Below are 18678 nucleotides of genomic sequence, written 5' to 3' on the forward strand. Positions count from 1 at the left end.
TACAGCAGGGGGAAGGGGGACGACTCAAGGTCACAGAAAGACATGCGGCGCACAAAGCGACTGTCAGGATAACTGAATCTTCCTTTCACAATTGTGTGTTTATTGATATATAATATGTAATATTTTTGGCATTTTACAACAATTTCTCTCAAACATAGACATTGAACCCACTGTGCCTGGAGAGAATCTAGACTACAGTGTGCTCCTCTGACTCCCACCCCAACCAAATTCAGTTGCAACCCGTGTATTGGAGTCCACCTAAAACAATCTACAAGCTGGGCTGTGTTTGGAATATGGATCACATTGATTAGAGGAAAATATTGAATTGTGATTTTTCCTACCAATGTTGTCTACACTTTAAAGCCCTGCACACCTGTGCCACGCACGCACGCACGCACGCACGCACGCACGCACGCACGCACGCACGCACGCACGCAAATTTCATTTGTTTTGGTTGATTACACCTCTTCTCAAGAATCTGGGTGTTTACAAACTGTTTGATTCACATCTTCCTTCACAATTCTTGTTGGACTACTTGTCGTCTATTGAACAAGATGAGTTTCAATTGAGCTTAATCACAAAATTATCTCATTCCTACAGTCCATGCAAAATATTTATTATTAAAAGCTACACCGTTGTCCACTTCAGAGACTTAAAAGGTGATGAGGTTAAAGCAATGATCTGATGTGTTTTAAATATAAACTGGAACTTTCTGAAACTGGTCACTAACCGCCAGGTTTCAGTCATTTACACTAACGAGCAAATACCAGCTCGTTAGGGGTTGAGTGTGAGCTGAAGTGATAAGATGGATCATTCATCTAGAAAAAGGCTTATCACTCTGTTAGTGTCCGTCAAGTAAATCGAAAGCACAGCACAGTGTTTGTCTTTAACCTATGTGTATTTGGTCAGACAACATCGTGGTTATAAAAAGGATTTCAGCAGCAGAGCAGCAGCTTGGACCCGGCTCAGAGGTTAACATGTAGTCTTAATGGACTGTGTTTCAATCACTAATGAAATAGTGACTGAATTTGTTCCATTGTCGGAAAACATAAACAGAAAAAAACATGTAAATGAGAAGAGCTTAATTAGGAATTCAGCTGTATTAAAATATTGTATATGTGAGCACAGAGTAGGAGAGAAGCAAACAGATAAAGAACTGAAACCGTCTGACAGTGGGCAGAATGCAAATATGACATGATGCCAGTTGTTTGCAGTGGTTTCAAAACAATTTTCAATTATGTCCTCAATTTTACACATTAAGCATACATGATCCAGCCATATACTAGGTTTTGACCTAGTCTTATCTTTTCAAACAGCATTGCGAAACAAAGTGGTGTTACTTCCTTGATAAAAAATAAAAATAATTGGCAAGTCGCTTGATTACTACAGTCACATCATGTAAGTATTTGTCAAAATAATCAGAATAATTTTTAGTGTGGTCCACTTCAGGAATTCGCATGAATTAACTACACAAGAGTTGAGACGACAACCAGCAAAAGCAGGACAACTCTTTCTCTTCCTACAGCTTTTAAAGACATTAGTAACAATATGCTTTATAGCCTAGTCAAAATTAGGGACTTTTGCAAATTGCAAAATCTCTAAATACTTCAGTCCTATATGGACATATGCACATCCGTATAGGATCACAACAATTACATGATGTGTTCCACACAGATCTTAGCTGGGGACCTGGAAACCACTGGGTCCTACACCAGGACCCTGCATTTATCTCAACCTAGCATTCAAAACAAATTTCCCACAAATGCTGAGATGCATGCCAGGACTTGGGACATTAGGGACACCAGAGGCCCTTTTCATGGCAGACATTTTGACTTGTCAAAGCAGGAAAAGCACTGGTGTAAATAATATTAACAATGGCTCCATTATTGAGCATGGACAATACCAGAGCCCTGGAACTGGCTCACCTAAATGGAACGCAGCCACCTGTGCTTTTCCTCCTCCTGCTTCAACGACTCAAAATGTCTGCTATGAAATGGGTGTATTTAGACCTACTCCCTGCACACCGCAAACCATGATGCAACTAACCCTCATCTAACACCCCAGTCCCATCATTAAAAGCACTGTAACATCATCCATCACAGCTCCTATTTCAATGCAAGGCTGCAGTGTGTCATTCAAGTGGCCAAGAGAGTGGTGAGCTGCCTGCTGTATCACATCAAACACCTGCATTAGACACAAAGTATCTCGCTGTTTGAATTCCTCCCTGTGAATCACTCTTCTGGTGTATTAGTCCTAAATATTGCACTATACCATTATGGTGCACAGTAACACACAAAGATGCACACAAACACAATTAAATATACTTTACCTGACTGATGAGGCTATTTACTGCACCAATCTTCTTTGTCTTTTTGACATTAGAGGAGCTATTTGTAAGTTTGGCTTTTGCTACATAGCCTGTGTTAGCGTTAACCACTATTAACTTACCAGTCTTAGAGAAATGTTTTTAGTACAGCATCAAACTTAATTCCTTTACTCAGCAACAGCTGTCTCCAGAGGTTGAAAGCAAGATTAACTCTTGTCTTTATCACGTCTTTTCTTCAATTGAAATTTCCACTAGCAAATCACTGCAGCCCCACCTCTTGTCTTGTAAACGCAATGATGGTTGAAGCTCTTGTCAAGCGACAATCACTGCCACCTTCTCCTGGCAAGAAACCAAATTTACGTATAGCTCCTTTAATTGTGAATTAATTAATAATGAATTTTTTAATTTTGCTAAACACCAAGTACGACTTCACCACAGTCAGATTTTGTTTTTGTTCCATGAAACTGAATCTGTTCAGTCCACCAGAGGTATTGTAAGTATTTGCTACTACTAAAAACTATTTGCTTGAATGTAACTTGGACTGTCTTTATTCTCAACAATAAAATGTCTGAATTTTTAATGAATAAAGAGCATCAATCCCAGGCATTGTCTATTCAACAGGTCAAATTTATACGTAATACTTGCCAGTCAATATTGTAAGTATACATATTGTAAGTGCATTAGACATTTTGTGCTGCTGTGTACTTATAACGGCATGGTGATGATTTATGTGTGTGTTTTCTAGTGTATGTGTGATTCTGAAAGCAGAGGAGCAAGTGTTACCCCTCCCTTCCCAAAAGACAAAACAACAACCGTTCGCCAACTGTGCTGAGACAGAAATGAACCACGATCCTTTTCCTACTAATGAGCAGAGCAGAGTGACAGATTAAACTGTGCAAAGGCCCACCCTAGAGTGGAACTATTTTTGCTTTCCTCATATGTCACTAGGTACTAACGCTGTACCAACATTTTGACTTCAAAAGAACACGGCGTGATTTTTACTCAAACAGTTACAATAAAAATAAAAGAAATAAAATCTATTAACTAAGAAACAAAAAAAGAAAAAAAAGAACGCTGTGTGCCAAAAATATATGAAACTATTTCTGAGCGTTGAGAACAGATATTGAAGCTACAGTTGCATCTAGTCAGTCATCATTTGTGACTCAAATACAACATACGGCACAGACGACGTGCTGTTTCTGTAGAATTAGTGAACATTTAATCATCTTAGCTGCATAAACAGAATAAGGTTAGGAAGGAAGGAATGGAATAGGTTTCTGTCATCTTTATCAGATAATCAAAAATGGAAAGTGAGAGATAAGATGGGGAAAGGAGGAGGAGGAAGACATGCAACAGATATATCAGTCTGGCTTTGAACCCAGGATATCGTGGCGACATGGTTAGACATTTGTGCTTAGTAAAAAAACAGTAAATCATTATTAATCACAGTTTTACATTGTGTTCATAACTTAATGAATAATCATGGTTTTAATTTCAGTTTAGAATCAGTACTAGTTCACAACAAGAGCCGCACATTTTCAGCCAGACATTGGCTCTAAAAAATAATAATTTGAAAATAAATAAATAAATAATTATTAATAATAATAAATAGCTAACACAAAAAGAAGGAAATCTGATATCATGTAAAGAGAAAGAACAACAAGTTAAACACGACCATTTTTGAGTCATAGCTAATTTTTGCTGCATTAATATCTTTGTTAACATTAATATACATGTTTCTACCAGAGAAGCTGGGAGAGAAGTCTGAGGCAGTATTTAAAATGACCTTTTGGGAGAAGGTGCATTTACAAAAGCAGTTTTGTGCTGACAGTAGCCATTTTAATTTAAGCTGAAATAGAATAAAAAGCTCACAGAAGATCCCCCTTTTCACCCCCAACTGAGTAGCTCCGGACTAAAAAAATCACACTAATATGACAGATAATGGTCATGACCATCTGTTTTCTCGGTCTGGGGAAAAGAGCTGCTCATGTTCAGTGATGATTTTAATTGGTGTAGCAGGGGCTGTTATAGTAGAAAACATAGACTAAGTCATAAATTATTCAAATTCCAGTTGTGTGTGTAATACGATGAGGACAGCTGGGGAAGAAGAAGAAGACCTTTTCTTCCTACATGTGGCCCCTTCAATAAACTGGGTTATGTATGTGGAGAGAAGGGAGGAGCAGAGCATACAGGGCAAATCAGTTACTTACCCATCACTTTAACGAAGTAGGCATCAGCTTCAAAATTGTTCTTTAAAGCATGGATGATCAAGTCATTTTTGCCCGCTGCCTGGCTCAGAACCAGCATGTCTAATATACCCTGCAAATGAAGACAGGCATGCAGATAAGGGACAATGAGAGCATGGTGTGTGTGTCTTCTGATGTACATTTTTATCCCTGTAACACACTGGGTGACTGATCCAGCATTATCTTATCATCTCTATTCTTCCTCTTTTCTCTTGTCCTCACTACATCTCTCGCTCCCATTTAAAAATTCTGTCTCAAGGGTGAGTGAGAGAGCGAGGGATGAAGAGAAAGAGAGAGAGAGAGAGAGAGTAGAATCCAACAGACAGGCCACAAAAGCAGTTATAATTAATTCTGATAAGACAAGCACATACAGTAGATTGCAAAAGAGCTACTGTACTATATGCATTAGAATCTGTGAGCAGAACCTATGAAACACAACATATGTATGTGTTTGTGTGTGTGTACCTCTAACCCTAACCCTCCATTATCACTATAGATATCTGGATAGAAATCCAAGATGAAAAACATAAAGAAAGACTGTAAGTATATAATAACAGCATGCATATAGAGTATGAAAAACACAATAGCACCAGAGCATAGACGGAAGATAAATAAGTGCCTGTTCTTGTGAATACAAGCTGGCAAAGACATGAGTGTGCTTTTAACTGCATTACTGATTACAAACAAGCACTAAACTGAACTCAACATTGTCCTCAGTCCAAATCTGGAATATTGCTTCTGAGCATGAGTAGAAAAATTATGACCTTAAATTATTTTTGGTTACGTCAGTGTAGAAAAAACACATAATCCAATTTTCTGCATTAGAGAAATCAAATATTCTTGTTTGTGCTGTTAGATTTATACATTTATATTCTCCAATTGGCATCAAGTTATAATATTGTAGAAATAAAGAGATGTCATTTTAGCTGCATAATTAACTGTCTGACACCAGTATAACTGCTGATGTCTGTGCATTAATTGGACAAGTAAGAGGAGACACTGAGGGAGATGGGTGTTTAGAGGAGAAACAGATATGAAAGGCACAAAGAGAAAGAAGAGAAAAGGATGGTGTATGTATGACCAAAGCAAGCACCTACATACATTAACTGAGCAAAAATTACTCACATCCTCATAGATGTCAAAGAACGTTGCCATAACAGCATTTTGGATGGCTCCCAAATCTGACTGGTCCCAGTGAATGTGGAACATCCTTCCTACACTGTGGCAACTGGCGTTGTTACAGGGCACGTTCTCCAACAGGAAGGCCTGCTGACCACTGAGAGAGAGAGAGAGAGAGAGCGAGAGAGAGAGAGAAAATACATGTTATTAGCATCTTAGTTGGTCACAATAGAGCATGATGCTAGCTTGTAAAGAGCAGAAAAATGTTCATGTGATCAGCTGATCAGTCTGGCAGTTTATCAGCTGAATCATGTCACCTGATATAAACATGCCAGTGTGTTGAGCAGGACATTTCTCAGTTCAGTCTGATGTAGTGGTTTGGTTTTAGATCCCAATGATGAGTCTAAGTATATGTATTTCTGATAATAAACAGGGCACAGTAAAGTGTCTCTGAACTTTAAATGGTGGAATTTACTTTACTTTTACAACCAAATGACATTTCTTATATTTCATAGCAAACAGCTTTGAACCAGAAAATGAGACACGGGGCTCTATTTTAATGATCTAAGTGCATGGTCTGAAGCACATGGAGCAAGTGCATTCAGGGTGTGTAAAATCCACTTTTACAGGTTTAATGGTGGAAAAAATGGTTGGTTTAGAGGGGTTGTACTTGGTCTCTTCATTAATCACGGGCGTGTTTTGGATGGGTAACATGAAATAAACCAATCAGAGTTCCATCCACCAATCCCTTTAAAAGCCAGGTGTGTTTACACCTTGGCAGATTGTTATTGTAACTATGGATTTGCCAGGTAGTAAGCAAGAACACTTCTCTGCAGAGGAAATGAATCTGTGTCAGAGCAGGGAGGTGTGCAGAGCTGAAACAGCTGTTTATGGCTTGCAGCCCTCTCTCTCTCTCTCTTTTCTTTCTCTGACTTTCCCGTTTTCCCCCATTTCCTGGGAAAAATATAATTAGGGCCTAAAGTTTTGTTTACAACCACGACATGAAGGGAGCCTAAGAAACCGATGTATTCTGTCTGTATGATCTCCTCTGCTCCATTTCAGTGTCAGTGGGGCACCTACACTCAACAAACAGTGCAGTCAGAGTTGTGTTGGTCAGTGTGTGTGTGTGTGTGTGTGTGTGTGTGTGTGTGTGCAGTTCAGCATGTGCACACATCTATGTAGGCACACACTCTCTTGTTAATGCGCCCTTAAAATAACAATGAAATACTGTACCACTGACTTCAGACCAGGTTTTGCTGGTCAACAGCGCATTTGATCAAGATAGCAGTGCTCCAACAATGCACCCGACCACACCCTAAGACCAGCACACCAGTGGGCACTCAGAGGGGCGCAAGTGAATTTGCTATTCAAACAAAATGGACGCCAGCAAAATGAGGAGCAAAGACACTTGTGTTGTGCTTGGCGCCATTTTGCACTGGGTGTAAGACAGAGCCCTTTGTCTTTAAAATCATCTTGGTAATACTCAGTGTCAACACAACTCCTACTTCACCTCTAATGTACTCATGTAATGTAACCAAGCTCCAACAAAATGGTCGCCTCTCAGTGATACAGTAGATGTGAGGTGGTTTTACTACTACTATTATTAGAGGCTCGACTGCGACCTTTACCTCTAGAAATTAGAAGCAATCGCGATTGTCCATAAGCAGTTGGTTGACTGTCTAACTGTCAATCATGTAGATTACATTTGTCAGTCAGGGTTTTGTGCAAAAAGCAGCACAGAACCAGTCTTCCTCACCGTACAGCGATCAGTGAGTTCACAGTATATAGTGACTCTCTGGGGATTGGCTTCTAGTTCTAACAGAGACTTCGTTATCATCACTAATTCAAATTCTCCTACATATCAAGTTTTCAGGTGTTTTTTTTTTCTTTTCAGAATAAGAGCATCAGTGTTTTAGAGAATGAGAGCTGCTTCGGGCTGGAACCGCTGGAAGCATCTGTGATAGTGGAACATCCACAGGCACTGCTCTCTTACACTGCTGCACATATGTAAGAAAAGTATTCCTTGCTGCACACACAGCAAAGCACAAGAGCACACAATCTTGTGTGCACACATTTGTAGTGAGACGCTTAAATATCTACTTGTGTCTACCAACAAGTTAAATGATTCTTATGTTCATTTTTCTACATATAATATTAAGTTCATTTTTGTGTGACCACACCCTGTATTTGGCTTCTTTTTGCAGATGTAGCCAAGTGGCAAAATATTTACTAGAGACTATGTAAAACCAAAACACACTTGGACTCTTTTTTTCCTCTACGTCTCTGCCTCGGTTGTATTTGCTCAGTCTTTGTCACCATCTCCCTTTGAATCTGTGAGGAGATTGAATCCCCCTTTTTATCTATGTGTCTTTCTGTCTTTGGAGATAGCTCTCTGTACCTGTTCTTAGATCTCTGTGGGGGTGGTGACCTGAAAAAAAAAGAAAGAAAAACACAGGAGCTGGACTAAAAATAAAATAATCGCGAAAGTCCTCCCTGTCTCAGGATTTTAAATTACTCTTTTTTCCCCCCACACTATGCCAGTGCAAGTGCCTTGGGAGTGGAGGTGAAGGCACACCACAAGCTATGAGTCTGATGGGACATCTGCCAGCTAGTCTGCTTTAAAAACTTGAAAGACTGTGTGAGGCAGAGCTGGAAAAACATAAAATCTGCCATACTTTTGGCAAAATACTGAGCTGTCACTGGGACAGAAAAGGAGGGACTTTAGGCACAAAAAGAAAAATATAAAAATGTGCAGAAAGTGTTTGATGAAATGTGGATTGATTGATAACCGTCATTAATATGATGCTGTCATCCATCTCGAAACTGTGTCGACTTTGATTGTGAAGAATTCAAACTGAGGTATGGTACACAGCAGCATAGAGACAAAGAGCCAGATACATTTTTTTTTCGAGCCAGATTTTTTTTTTCATGTCCCAACCCCACACTGTAACAGAGCTAATTTTATTACTTCATCTTCCAAGAAACTATACACAGACAAAAACAGAAGAAAATTCCATGTGAAAGCAGCAAATTGGGAGATGCCAATAATGACAAGTATCTTAAATCAATATACAGTGTAAACTCACACACAGACGCACACAAAGTATGCTCTGTATAAAGCATGGCATCAGTGAGCACAGTATAAGGCAGATACCAGGGTAATAAATGCTGTTTTTCATAACCAAGCAATCCAAGTGGTCAGATTGGTACTTGAAATGTGCTTTTTAAGCCTCTCCAGCGCTCTCACCTTGATTTTAGGAAAAATTATGACTAAGTGAACAAACAGTAACAGAGCGCTAATTAGCTTTGTTGTTATTATATTTTATCACTGTAATTTTTTTGTGAAGTATCTAATGGCTTATAGAACAACCAACAACATTCAACAGCAGACACAGTTCATCTGTTTAAGTGCATATTGTCAGTGCGGGAGGGTTTGGACAAAAGACCTTCAGTTCGTCAGCCTGTGTGCATGAGCGCTGGGTTTCTATCAATAACATGATGCATGGCAGTAGGAGTGTGGCATGAACAGGGCAAAGAAAAAAAAAAACTTCTAAAATATTACACATGCTTTTACACATAACTAGGAGGTGTTTTTTTTTTTTTTATAAATACAGTATTAACAGCGATGGTAATTCAAATAGTGAACATGAAGTGTGACATTACTGGACCGGTAATGTGACAGTAGCCTGGGTATTAGTCAGGGTATTGCAGTATTATCATTTAGGCAGCACAATAAATGGCAACAGCAAGTTAATAATCAAACCTTGAATGTTTTTTTCTGTTTCCTGGGAGAAACTGATTCATTGGCTGCACCCAACTGAGGGAAACAAATTCTTTTTTTGCATTTTGTGGCAACATTTCAAATGTTCCCTTAAATTTTACTTGACACTTAGCTAGAATCAACTTTACTTGACACTTAGCTGGAATCAACAGCTGTTTTTGCAATATGAGGAGTAAGTGCACTCTGCAATAATCAGGTTATTGTACAGGCAGCTAAAATGTACAAATGCTCATTCAGTGGGCGAAGCCTCGATTCAGCTGCCAATAATGACAACATCTGTATTTAAAACACAGCAGGAAAGTGCAGGAATTTAATTAATTCCTAAAGTGGACACATAATGCTTCAGGCACACAGATTAAAACAGTATCAGTTGAGATCACAATTTTCTCTGTAGACGTGCTGGTGTTTCAGGATGGAAGGAGATGAGCTGGGGCTTGTGTTGGTTTAACTCACTTAAGCTAGTTGTATTAGTTGGAGGATGGTTTAAGGTCATTCTTTGTAATCCATCAATAGTGGGTCTGCACTAGACCCTTCACCCCTCCTCATTAGGCATAAACGTAACAGCACAGCAACCCATAGAATGTGGCCGCTGCAGCACCTAACGGTCAACACACACTGCTAATGGTCAGATTGGCTCACCGGGAGATAATCAGGCCTCCATCTCCAGGAATTTGTCACAATTTCTCAGGGACATTGTGTGTGTGCGCACGTGTGTTTGTACACATGTGCAGAAAGAAATGCAACCATTTCAAAGTTTCAGGCTGAACTTTAGAAGGCATTATGTGTGTGTGGGTGTGTGTGTGTGTCCTTTCTGAGATTTTTGTACATCATGAGAAGCACTGCAGGGTTGGTGATGGTGGAGATGAACTCACGGTCATGAGGCGGATCTCACACACACGCACACGCACGCGCACACACACACACACACACACACCACACACACACACACACACACACACACACACGCATGCAGTCACAGACACACACACCTCTAGAGAATACGGAGACAACTCCTCACATCTGATGGTTTTTTGTTGACTCCAGCAGATATGACTGTAAACCTACAGATAAGTTCTACACACACACACACCCACACACACACACACACACACACACACACACACACACACATCGAAGCATTATTACCATAAACAACATGTTATTTGGACAATCAAAACATAACACAACGCAACTATTTGCCAACTATTAGGGGTGTTAAGGATAGGTTCACAATTTCTTAAGTCTGTCTTCAGGAATAGCCAGGCGCCTGTATAAACAGCGAAACCGCTTTTTGTCAAAACATCCAACAGTTATAGAGACATCACACTCAAAACCACAAATGTGAACTACATGGTGGCACCGGAGGACATGGCACCAAAGTCACTACGATCCATTCTCTGGGCACCATGAATGTCAGACAGACAGACTAAACAACCAACTGTCATTGCCATCTGTGATCTGTGGAGCAGCAGCACTAATAATCCAATACCGGATTATTATTATTATGATGATGAAGAAGAATTGATAATCTCACTAAAATCACTTAAACTCAGAGAAAATGATGAAATATGAACTAAAACCAAAACTATGCCTTTAGTGCTCTGTCAGCCTGTGCCTGCACTAATGTCTGTCTGTGTGTGTGTGCATGTGTGTGTGTGTGTGCCTGGGGGGTTCGATTATTGTATGAACCCGGTGTCAGCACTGATGTGTGTATTTCTGTGTGTGTGTGTGTGTGTGTGTGTGTGTGTGTGCGTGCCTGTGGGAAGTCCTCCAGTGTTTCAAGCTCTATCCACCTCCCCTCTAATTGGCCTCCAGAGGGGCAGTTGGCTGGCAGGAGCCTGAGCAGCTGATCACACCGATGACCCTTCTCTCCCCCCACCTAAAACGCTTCGAGAGGCCACCGTTACCTGTCCACCTTTCACTGTTCCCCCCATCTATCCATCTCGCATCTGTCCATTCATCTCCCTCAGGCTGAGAGGCTATTCTAACCTGGCCACCTCCTTCTTGATGTCCATCCTTTCCTTTTCTTTCTCTTTTCCTTTCATCTACCCCCCCACCTCCATCCATCCATCCATCGATAAGCCTTTGTTGTAGATTTTCATTGTTTTGCCTGCCAATCAAAACTCAAGACTCAAGTGTTATTTTTACAGAGCGTGGTGTGGAAGCATTTGATAATTCTCTTTTCAGCTCCGATGATGGAAACACAGCAGCAAACTCCTCTCATCTTTCCTTGACAAAATTACCTACTATCCCTCTTCTAAAACTCTCCACTATCCTCCTCCACTTCCCAAACCCTCTGTCTGTTGATCAGAATATCTTTAGTGTGCCCCTGCACTTTTTATTTAATTTAGCTAATTACTACCTTGTTACACTACTTGATTAATTAAAGCTATTAAAGCCTAAAAAAATAATGGAGGAAAAAGAACCTCTGGGCATATGATAAAGAAAAACAGAGAAATACGGTATTTTTTATAACAATTACCCCAAAACAACACCACCACGAACAACTCCAACAACAGGCATCAATGAAATGATGAATGAAAAACCAAGCTGATGTTGTAAGGTATGGATTGAATGAGCAGAGCAGGCCGTCACCTCAGGGCAGCTCGTAAAAGTTGTAGCAATCTGGAAATTTTGATTAAAGCCAATTTTGATTGTGGCTCCAGCTGTGCCCTGAGCAAAGGATGTTTACTTGCATGTTTGTGGAGTTTGGATGGCCAGGCCGATGTGGAGATACAGTGTGGAGGACAAGGAGCGAGTGAACAGATGGAGAACCTTCAACTGGTCAACAAGCAAATTCTCAGATGCATTCCGGTGAGGGGCTTTTTTTGTTGTTGAGTAATTTAGGATATGGACAGGCATTTGACCAAACCCATGGGGGGTTTTGACACCCATTAATACTTCATATACCACTCCCTGGTCAGACACTTTCTTTAACTCACATATTTTTCCTATTACTTTCAAAGCAGTTTGTGAAAGTAGAGAACTGTACATTATTACTTCATTCTCAGTAGAGATAGGGAATGCTGGAATATTATTATTATTATCAGTATCATATATTATAGTTCGGAGAAAGTCTGAGAGAGCGTGTTTGTGAATGTGGAAGATGTAGCTACACTCATCTCCAGGTTGCAGGTTTGTAAATGAGCCTGTCCTGATAACAGACTGGGCTGCTTGGTATGTATTGGGCTGTTGTCTGCTGAAGGTGATGATGGATTTGCATTTGTTAGGTTAGGGAGTTTCAGCTTGGTGGTGGAAGTGCGGTATGCAGCACCTGTCCTGTTTGTGCTGTCTGTTTGATCCTCCAACAAAAAAACAAAACCAAAAACAAAATAAAAAAAGGATGAAAAATTTAACAGTACATGCATTTGGGGCGTTAAAACAGCATCTAGCTCACTTGTCTGGCACATATGCAGTCAGCATTCTTGCAGTGTGGACAGTCAGCGCGGTCTGAAATTTTGGGATGCAATTACTTGAAAGAGGCTGATCTGAAATTTGTGGACTGTGTGGTGATCTGCACAGACGGTGATTCCCGATGGATATGACACGAGAAGGTTTTGAGGCTTTTGAATTGTGGGGTGAGATCACAATCTTCTTGGAGGAAGAGGGTAATGAATTTGCCCACAAGTTTAGCGATAACAACTTTGTCATGAATCTTGTATACTTCAGTGAACTAAATGTGCAGATTCAGGGCACCAACACACACTCTCCACAGCTGGCAGATAAAACCACATCATTCACGACAAAAGCAGACGTGGGAGCAGCAAGTGAAAGAGAGGAATATAGACTTAATTGAGAGCCTGAAATCATTCATCAATGTCAAGCTGCAAGAACACAGTGATTCCACGTGTGAAAACTCTTATCTCTGCCTTACAAAAACATTTTCAGAGGTATTTCCCAGAGCAGGATTCTGCACCATATGACTGGATCCAAGGCCCTTTCAGTGCAACACCGGCTGCTGACTTCAGCACTGCAGAAGAGGAACAGCTCATTGATGTCACCTCTGATTCAACAATGAGGCTGCAGTTTAAGACCAAGACAAAGGGACTACCCACAGCTAGGCAGCAGAGCGCTGGCCAGATTCCGTCCTTTTGACACATCCTACCTGTGTGAGATTTCTGCAGTTACCTCAATTTAGAAAAAAATATAGATCAAAAGTAGACACTGAAAATGGGCTAAGAGTGGCAGTCTCACAGCTGTATGCCCGATTTGAGAAGATTTGCAACACAAAGCAGGCCCACACCAGTCACTGAAAAGATTGCAGTAGTGGAATCTTTTGCAGAAAAAATTTTCAGGTTTTTGTTTATTCCCAGTGAGTTGGTAAACTTGCCATTCGTGTGCAGAAAGGCAGTTTTGAGAAAATCTGTTGAAAGCAGAAGATGCCTGCTGCTGTGTCGCTTTTAATTTCTTACACTGAAAAAGTGACTTGTCCCTTTATTTACAGACAATGTTTTAAATAAATTCTAGGTATAGGAGTTTGCAAGCAAATGGTGTGTCTGAGAGTGTGTTTATGTGGGTGCACCAGCATTTTGGTCCTCACAAAGCTCCAAAAATCCGATCTGAGTGCCCAAGAACCAAAAACTAAGGCAAAAAAAGTCAGGAACATAAAATGGAAAACTAACAGAAACACATGGAACCATGAGAAAAACCAAAGAGAAGCACTAGGAGTCAAACTGAATAAGTAATTCATGCTGGAACACAACAGATGAACCGACAGACAGAGACTTAAATACACACAAGACACAGGTGAAACACATTAGAGCGGGACAGACAATTACAGCGATTGGCAAAACCAAACGACATTGGACACACAAGGTAAGTAATTTCAAATTAAAAATCCAAACATAAAGTCTATATAAATAGTCTGTTCAGGGGCAGACCATGACAGTTTGTAAGTAATCAACAAAAGCTGGGGTAGCTGTAGGAATTGTTTGTATTAACTTTCAACACTTCATTTACTTCCGTTGCTTCAGGAATGTTGGAAGTTAAGCAATTTCTAAATCCCTGAAAAGCCCTTAATCCCTGTTTTCTATATAATTTACAGTTGATGTTCAGTTTTTGGTGATAAACACTATTTTTTTTTTTTTTTACTGCAGTTTACCGTTTGCTTTTGTGCCATCTAAGGTTATTCACTAGATTCACATTTGAACTCCTTCAATTTTAATGAAAACTGGAAAAATGGTGGTGTTGGAAAACATTTGACCGATAGTGTAACTAGTCACCAAACTATTGATAGGCTGACATTAACATTACAGAGAGAGAAAGAGACGTGGACAAAATGTAAATGAAGGGAAGGAGTGGGCAGGTATATACAAAAACAAAGTGACAGGGAGACAACGATATGTTGTCAAGACCCTGAGGTGCTGTGGTTTCTCATTCTGCCAGCCGCTGTGGTGATGAACACAGGCAATGACTCACGGTGACACACAATCAAAGTCAAAGTACATTCTTTGGTAGTGTTACTTCTCTTCACGGTCCGCCTGCCGTCGCTCACTCTTTCATTCTCCCTGTCTGTCCCTGGCTGCTTCTTCGTCCCACACTGACTCTGGTGGGTCACAAAGTACGCTTTCTTTTGAGTCTGTCCTTGTGTGTGTGTGTGTTTGTTCACAAGACCCACAACAATAACTTACAAAGAAGTTTGTTTTACAATCATGTAAAACAAGATTTTAACTAGAAAATAAAATCATAAAAAGCAAGCAAGAAGCACTACATCAATTCTACTTCCATCACTTTCCTGATAAAGAATAAAATATTGTTACTAGTTACAATTCCACGTGTAATGCAGTACATATGAATCTTAGATTAGTGTTGTTAGCTTGCCAGTAAACACAGCTGGGAAACAATAATGACTCTAACAACACTGAATAGCTGAGTAGTTGAGATGGTTGGTGGGAGTCTGAGATAGATCTGTGGAAAAGCCTGAGTGTGGATTTGGGTACTGGGCTTGAAGTCCCCATCTGCCACCACAATACTGCAACCCCTGTGGCCTTAACACTGGCTTTGCTAATGTTTTCACTGGAATAAACTTCCAAAATGACTGATTGAGTTTCTGATTCAGTAACAGACAGCATGTAAACACTCAACTGAACATGGGAATTAAAAAGACAAAAAAAAAGGAAAGAAGAAAAAGACATGGTCTCAGTTCTGTGGGATTATGATGGATAATTCATCTTTTTGCTGGATGGACCTGCTTTTCAGGAATCAAACAAAGAATACACATTCGATCACTGCTGTCTGCTGTTTATACACAGTAAAACAAGACTTTGACACATTAATGACACCATGTGCCCGTAGCTTTTTTGTTTTTAGCCATGCAAGCCTCCAGGGATGTTGATCGGTCAACCACTTTGGTCCAGACTGAAATATATCAACATCTATTTGACGGATTGTCATGAAATTTTGTACAGACATTCATGGTGAACTGTAATCATTTTAGTAATCCCTCAACTCTCAGAAACCCTAATGTCAAAATTTTAAATTGTGAAATGGTTTTAATCATGGCAAAAACCTGCAAAACTAATGACATTTCCATCAACCTGAGCTGTTCTTTGTTTAGATAGATAGATAGATAGATAGATGTGTCCATTAGCTCATTGTTGATAATAATAATAATAATAATAATAATAATAATAATAAGTTAAGTTAATAATAAATAAACAATAATAAATAAATTAGTCCACTTCCTTTGGCTGAGGTGTTGTATAGCCTGATGGCAGTGGAAACAAAGGATCTCCTGAACCTCTGAGATGAGACGTTCTGTCCTGCCAGAATGTTGTGGAGAGGATGGTTGGTATTGTCCAAGATGGCCTCCATGTTACATTGCATGCGTCTCTGCACAACTCTGCCAAGCACAGACCTAGTGTTTTTGACCAGCCTGTCTAGTCTCCTTGTGTTCATGTGTGACATGCTGCTGCCCCAGCAGCCTGCAGCATAAAAGAGTACACTGGCCACCACTGACTGATAAAACATGTGCAGCATTTCACTGCAGTTTAGTGCTAATGGTTCATACTTGACTACTAATATGGTTAAATCTATTTCAAACAAATATGAAAAGTTAAACGGGTCTATGCAACGTACAGCAGAGGATTTATTCCAAGTAATACCTGTCAGACACTGGATACTCAGAGCAGTTAATGTAAAACATTACATAACCTGGATATAGGGGAATTACTACAGTCATATGTATGTCAACACATGACAGAGGATAGCAAACTAGAGATGTATTTATATTAACACACTGAAGATTATGACTTCAAAGAAGCAGATGAGCTTTCTGTTTAATGAAGCACAAATACACACCTCCGCAGATTTTGCTGTACGAGCACCGCAGCGCTGCACACCAGAATGTGGCATAATGACATTCTTTAAAACTAATCATCAAATGGCAAACACCCTCTTTCATTATGCTAATACTGAGCAGCTCCCTAGAAAGACACTTAATTTTTTTTCTGTTTAGAAGTCATCTGAAGCCAAAGCGGCCTCCCACGAGAAAGGGGCACTTCCGAAAGAAAACATTGTGCAGGACTAACAAGGCAAATGTCTTGCGCTACTCCAGTTTCCACCGTGGAATTAGCAACACAAAACGGGAGACAAACAGAGCAACCATACAGAGCTAACATACAGAGAGGAATGGATTTTTAATAGCATTGCCTAGCAACAGCCCTCTAAGCTCTTGGAAGCTGCTTGAATGGGATGCATACTGATAGATGGAGACACACACACACACACACACACACACACACACACACACACACACACACACACACACACACACACACACACACACACACACACACACACACACACAAAAACTTAATGTGATAGAAGTCATCAAGGCATCAACAAGGTGAGGAGCAGCGAGCTTTACATAACCAAGAACATCAATGATTGGGGACAGAATGAGCTGTAGTCCTGGCTTTAACTCTCAGTTTATCACATTAAATCTGAATTTACTACAGAGGTCAACATTACAGTATTATGAAGTTAACTGCTACCAAATTCCACTACCATATTTGTAGTCCATCACAAAGATGCTAATTAGGCATTATAATGTGGTTCATTATCCGTTTGAACCTTCTTTTGATGCATACCACCACTCATAAATTAGACTGATTTAATTCTAAGAACAAGTGTCCGGTTGTTTATGACTTGTTTTCTATTAGAGGTTGGCGATCCCAATAACTAAAAGTCACATAAGTTTTATTTACAATCATATAATAATAAAAGGCGAAGGCTAACCCAGTGCTAGAGTAAAAAAGATTCATGATTGTATCATGAATGAATGCTAATACTTGTGTTTGCCATCGTTACATACAATGATTTTCTGAGTAAGATATGGACATTAGTCACTTATAACTTATGGCGTGGTCTACAACAATTTCTGTGGTTTCTTATGTGTGGCTATGTGCAATCTGCCTGCAAGCACTCATGTGCACATGCTTGTGCTTGAGTTGCCACTGCACTTGCACACTGCACACAGCAAGCAGGCCAGAAAGTCAACTGGTAGGTCGACGCAAAAACAACACAGTCTCTTGACATGGACAACAAACAAACAAACCCATGGACTGCCCCCTAAGATATTTATGCCTGTTTTGTAGATCTGAATATGTGACTATGCCGATAAAAGGAAATAAGTTTAGTTGTTGTTTACATAGTTTTAAGCTTATCATGCTAAAAGCTCTGAATCCAGAGATTCAAGACTGGAGCGCCCTTTCCTTACACACAACTGTTCAGTAAAAGTAACAGCACTTTTCAATGTCATTACAACTATAACTCTTCTCATGTGAAACCATATGTTTATGAGATGTTTTGCAGATGTTTGTTTGTAGATCAATAGAAGCCTGGAGAGAAATGTATAAATTTATAGCCAAGATTTATGTCACAACCACAATATCGGTTACAAAACTGCATTTACATATTTTGCCCAAATTCTTCAGTCCGAGCCAAATCTGAACATAAGAGTAAATCCAAGCCTCATCATAGCTAAACCTGGTCCGGTCCTACTATCCAGCTCTGTGTATTTCAATGAGTGGGGAAAAATAAAAATCTTGGAGGAGAGAGAGAAGCAGAACAGTAAGGATGAGACAGAAAGACGGAGACTTTAGAAGAACTTTTCTAAATAAAGCTTTCTCCTGCTATAAAATGCATGTTTATTGCATGGAGTAAGAAAGAAAGAGGAGATGAGGATAGAGACATTTGTTGTGATT

The 18678-nt window shown here is 39.8% G+C and overlaps 1 protein-coding gene across 1 annotated transcript in view; it reads right to left on the reverse strand.

Moving 5' to 3' along the window:
- The window catches only part of itfg1 (integrin alpha FG-GAP repeat containing 1), a 144640-nt gene that overhangs the window by 46988 nt on the left and 78974 nt on the right, over nucleotides 1-18678 (reverse strand). Inside the window, exons 11-12 of the mRNA XM_056402763.1 lie at nucleotides 5698-5848; nucleotides 4537-4645 (exon numbers count right to left, since the gene is read on the reverse strand). Coding sequence (XP_056258738.1) covers nucleotides 4537-4645; nucleotides 5698-5848 — 260 coding nt within the window. The remainder of the gene's footprint in view (nucleotides 1-4536; nucleotides 4646-5697; nucleotides 5849-18678) is intronic.

The sequence above is a fragment of the Seriola aureovittata genome, chromosome 1 (assembly GCF_021018895.1).
Source record: "Seriola aureovittata isolate HTS-2021-v1 ecotype China chromosome 1, ASM2101889v1, whole genome shotgun sequence".
Classification (NCBI taxonomy): domain Eukaryota; kingdom Metazoa; phylum Chordata; class Actinopteri; order Carangiformes; family Carangidae; genus Seriola; species Seriola aureovittata.